The sequence below is a fragment of the Drosophila ficusphila genome, unplaced genomic scaffold, assembly GCF_018152265.1.
Source record: "Drosophila ficusphila isolate 14025-0441.05 unplaced genomic scaffold, ASM1815226v1 contig_791, whole genome shotgun sequence".
NCBI lineage: Eukaryota > Metazoa > Arthropoda > Insecta > Diptera > Drosophilidae > Drosophila > Drosophila ficusphila.
In genome coordinates this window covers 9,285,421-9,289,386 of record NW_025064737.1, presented here as the reverse complement: position 1 = coordinate 9,289,386, position 3,966 = coordinate 9,285,421, and the positions used below count along the sequence as shown (strand labels likewise).

At 50.3% G+C, this 3,966-nt stretch overlaps 1 protein-coding gene across 1 annotated transcript; it reads right to left on the bottom strand.

The window, feature by feature from the left end:
* Window positions 1–3,966, bottom strand: LOC108097537 (protein PAT1 homolog 1). The gene is made up of 5 exons (XM_017199887.2): window positions 3,856–3,966; window positions 2,841–3,684; window positions 1,053–2,584; window positions 693–938; window positions 1–637 (listed from the first exon to the last, which is right to left on the bottom strand). The coding sequence occupies exons 1-5, from the start codon at window positions 3,892–3,894 to the stop codon at window positions 359–361; spliced, it is 2,940 nt and encodes a 979-aa protein (XP_017055376.1). The 5' UTR covers window positions 3,895–3,966; the 3' UTR covers window positions 1–358.

Below are 3,966 nucleotides of genomic sequence, written 5' to 3'. Positions count from 1 at the left end.
TACAATGAGCAAAACCTACCATTCGATATTTTATTTATAAAACATGTTCTCCTCCTCTCTCTACCTTTCTTGTACAGTGCACATAATTTTGGATAAAAGAACGTTTCTAACAAACTATTATCAAAATTTATTGACGGCTGAGTACTCTCTCTTAATTCAGTGTGAGATTTGTATACCCTGTAGCAATATTTCTGTGTAGTATGCGTAAAAGTAAACACGGTCGTACATATGTAAGTATTGGATACATATTTTATACAAACATATGCGTAATTGAGTAAAGCAATGTGAACTCGGCTACATAATTTCACAATTATATGAAACGCCCCAATCAAGTTAAATCAAAATCTAGCAAAGCGACCTAGTCAATTTGATGCCTGGCTTCAGTTATTAATGCTAAAAGCGCATCCAGTTTAAGATCTTTGAACCGTCCAAAGTGGTCCATAAGCGGTTGAATCGCATCCGACTCGATGGCGGCCGAGATGGTCTGGTTCTGAATGGTGCGGTTGAGGCAAGAAGCCACATGTGCCAGAAACTCCCGCCACTTCTGCCAGTTCTCCTCGCTAAGAGTTGCGTCAGATCGGGAAACGTATATTTCTTCGGCGCGAAGTATCAGGGCAACCAGCGATAGAATCCCAAACTGTAAACAATTTTTTTATCGGGCTTCTATTACATTAAGAAAAGGGATAACATACGCGACTGCAGAATATTCCGGTCAGTTTCTTGTCGTTCAGCGTAATGCCTGCCGAAATGCTCACTAGGATATCGAAACTAGCGGTGCTTATGTGCTTCTTAAACTCTGAATAGAGCGCGAACAAAAGTCCTTCAACATCGTCCTTGTCCTTTTTCACCACAGTCTGCAGGGAGCAGAAGACTCCACTCCACACAATCCAGCGAATGTCTTGATCCGCGATAAAGGGCATAATGCGGCGGAGAAGTATCTGCGATAAAAAAGATTCATTTCTTTAAAATTTTTAATTTGTAAAGGAGTTGCACTCAATACAGTTTCTGAGTCGTGATCCAATCTGTTATAAGATTTTGTAAGATAAACTTACCTTTCCCTTGCGCACATTCATCATGGATACCACCTTGTCAAATGTGAGACCCGCCTTCAACTTGTTGACCAGCGCAGCGTTCGTCTCTACCTCATAGTTGAACTTGTTCTTCAGCTGCGGATTCATGGTCTGTGGATTGGCGGCCTCGGCTGCGCGCTCTTCGGGCGTTTTATTGGCCATCTCCAGTTGCTCGAGGGCCGCTATGCGCTCCGCTTCCTTCTTCTTTTTCAGCTCTATGGTGGCCATGACTTCAGGGCTCTCCAGATCCTCCAGCTTAAGCAGATAACGATACAGCGTCTCGATCAGAAGAAGAATGTGACGCGACTTGCGCATGCTGCTGGGGGTAACATCATGGCTCGCTGAGGGAGGCAGTGGAGTCGAGCTCGTGGAGGAGGAAGTCGCATTGGCATCTGCACCAGCATTCGATTCACCACTCATTATGTCGGCATCGATGATTTTCCGCGGTGCTGTCACACTGCCGTACTGCAGTTTACCCAGCGAGTTCTCGAACTTCAGAGGCGAGAATATGTAACCGGTCAGGTTGTTGTTGTTGCCACCCGAACCGTTGTTCGTGCTGCCTGCCGTGCTGTTCTCCGAGTTGCGACGCTCGCGTCCGTGGCCGTTGCGAGTGCCATTCTTGTTGCCCAACTGCACCAGGATGAGCTGCGCATGGCCGCGCGGCTGGGTAAGCGGATGGTTCAGCTGGTTATCCTTGTGCGCCTGGCTGTTGCGCATTTGCCCGTTCTGCTGGGCCTTGCGCTCCCTGAACACCGTGTAGTAGTAGTCGTCGATGTACGGCGTGTCCGTGTTAAGCTGCGATAGTTGGATTCCAATTAGCCAGTGCTTGTCGCGCGTGCTCATCAGATTGGCGTACTCGTCGTACTCATCCAGCGGGTAGTTCCCTGTGCCGTCCGGACGTCGTCCTAGCTGCTGCTGTTGCATCTGCGTCTTCTGCCGATCGCTGGCCACGGATCCGGCCCTGCTTTGCTGCATCTGACGTGCCACGGCCGCCTGCTGGAGCAGCGGATGATTCTGCTGGATCTCCTGCACCAATCGCATGTTGAACATGTTGTACATCGAGTTCGGCTGCTGGCCGAGCAGGCTGGTGGCGGATTGCAGCGGGTGCGGCGGCATTCGTGGTGGCTGCATCTGGTGCGGATGGGGAGGTTGCATAAAAGCTGCCGGATGAATGCCAGCGGCGCGCATCGCATTAAAGCTCGGATGCATCGCAAAGTTATTCAGAGCCGTGGGCAGGGCGTGCGGATTGGGTAGTGGGCGTTGGTTTCCGCCGGCCAATGGAAAGTTTGGCGGCATGTGCTGCGGCATTAGAGGATGCTGTGGCATTTGCGGCATATTTCCGGGCAGGCCTGGCGGGTAGATAAACCCAGGCGGCACTCGGTTGCCGCCCAAGCCGTTCAGTTGTTGCTGCGACGGCGGCGTGGGCAGTAGTTCGGCTAGTGGATGGGGACCGGGAAAACCCATATTTGGCCTGGGTGGAGAGGTCTGCGGCGTTCCCATAAATCCAGGGGGTGCTGAAATGCAATAGTGTTAACCTCGTCAGTTATTTCTGAAATGCTTATCTTATGTTTATGCACTTGGTGAAGTTTACCTTCCAAAACGCTGATTAGATACTTGACTTCGAAATATAACAATCTCTTATCAATTCTCTTAACTCACTTAAACATTTAAATTCAATCGGGATAGTACTACACCATTATTAAATATTAATGCTAAAGCTAAATAACTGAAAACTCAAACAATGAAATGTGAAAATAAAAATATGCTCACCCTTGTGCTGCGCTTGTTGTTGCGGTGGCTGTTGCGCCAGTTGTTTTTGCTGCAGCTGCAGTTGCTGTTGCTGGTGTTGTTGCTGCTGCAACTGCTGCTGCTGCAGTATGGTTGGTGTGGCCACCTGCTGTCGGTTGCCCAGACTGAAGTCATCGAACATCTTGCGCTCCGACTGCTGCTGATTTTGTTGCTGCTGCTGTTGTTGTTTGGGGATCGCTTGCTGGATGATCATATTGCGTTCTATGTCCTCTAGGGTGGTGATTTTAGGACCAGCCGGCGGCGGCAGGTGATGCAGAGGAAAGTTGGCATTTGCCTCAGGCGGTGGCTTCATCTGATGGTGTAGCTGCTGCTGTTGTTGGGGCTTGAAAGCGCTGCGCATTGGTTCTCGGAACAAAGGTTGATTATTGGGAAACGGTTGCGAACCCCAGACGCCCGAGTCCAGGTTGATCCGGTTGCTCAAGCCACCAGCCTCGCTGTCGGCGAACGTGGACAGATCCATGTCGTCCAGCTTCATCGAGGAGATGTTCAGCTCCAGATCCGAGTCGCCGATGTGCCGCGACTGCCGAAAGGGAGCTCCAAACGGAGCGGGAGTGGAACCGCTGGACGAGGGCGCAGAGGAAAGCGGATTGCCGTGCCGCAGGAATGCGCCATTGCCATGATCAGCGAACTCTGTGCTACCGCTGGTGTCCGCTGGCCGCTTCCGCACCCTTTCGCCATTTCCGCCCAGGCGAACCATCGTCTCGTGGGCCTCCTCCCAGTCGCCATTTATCGCCGATCCAAAGGTCTCGTCGTTCAGGGCATCATATTCCGCCTCTGCGATGCGTCCATCGCCAAGATCGTCGTCCTGGGGAAACAATTTTTGCCAATAAAGTAGAAATTCGAAAATTTCACTGCCCCCGGTGGCCTTCGATTCCCCCATCTTTGCCGAGTGAAAAGTTAAACTGAGCGTTTGTCGTATCGACTGCAGTCCCAATTTTCCTGAAACTCCTGTCAAAATACTATGATCACTGCTTACCGGAAGATTTGTGTCAAAGCCGAAAAACGAATCATCCATGGCGATAAAACTATTGCTTTACAAAAAATTATCATGCCAGTGACAAGTTGTCACCTCACCAGTGTGCCCAAA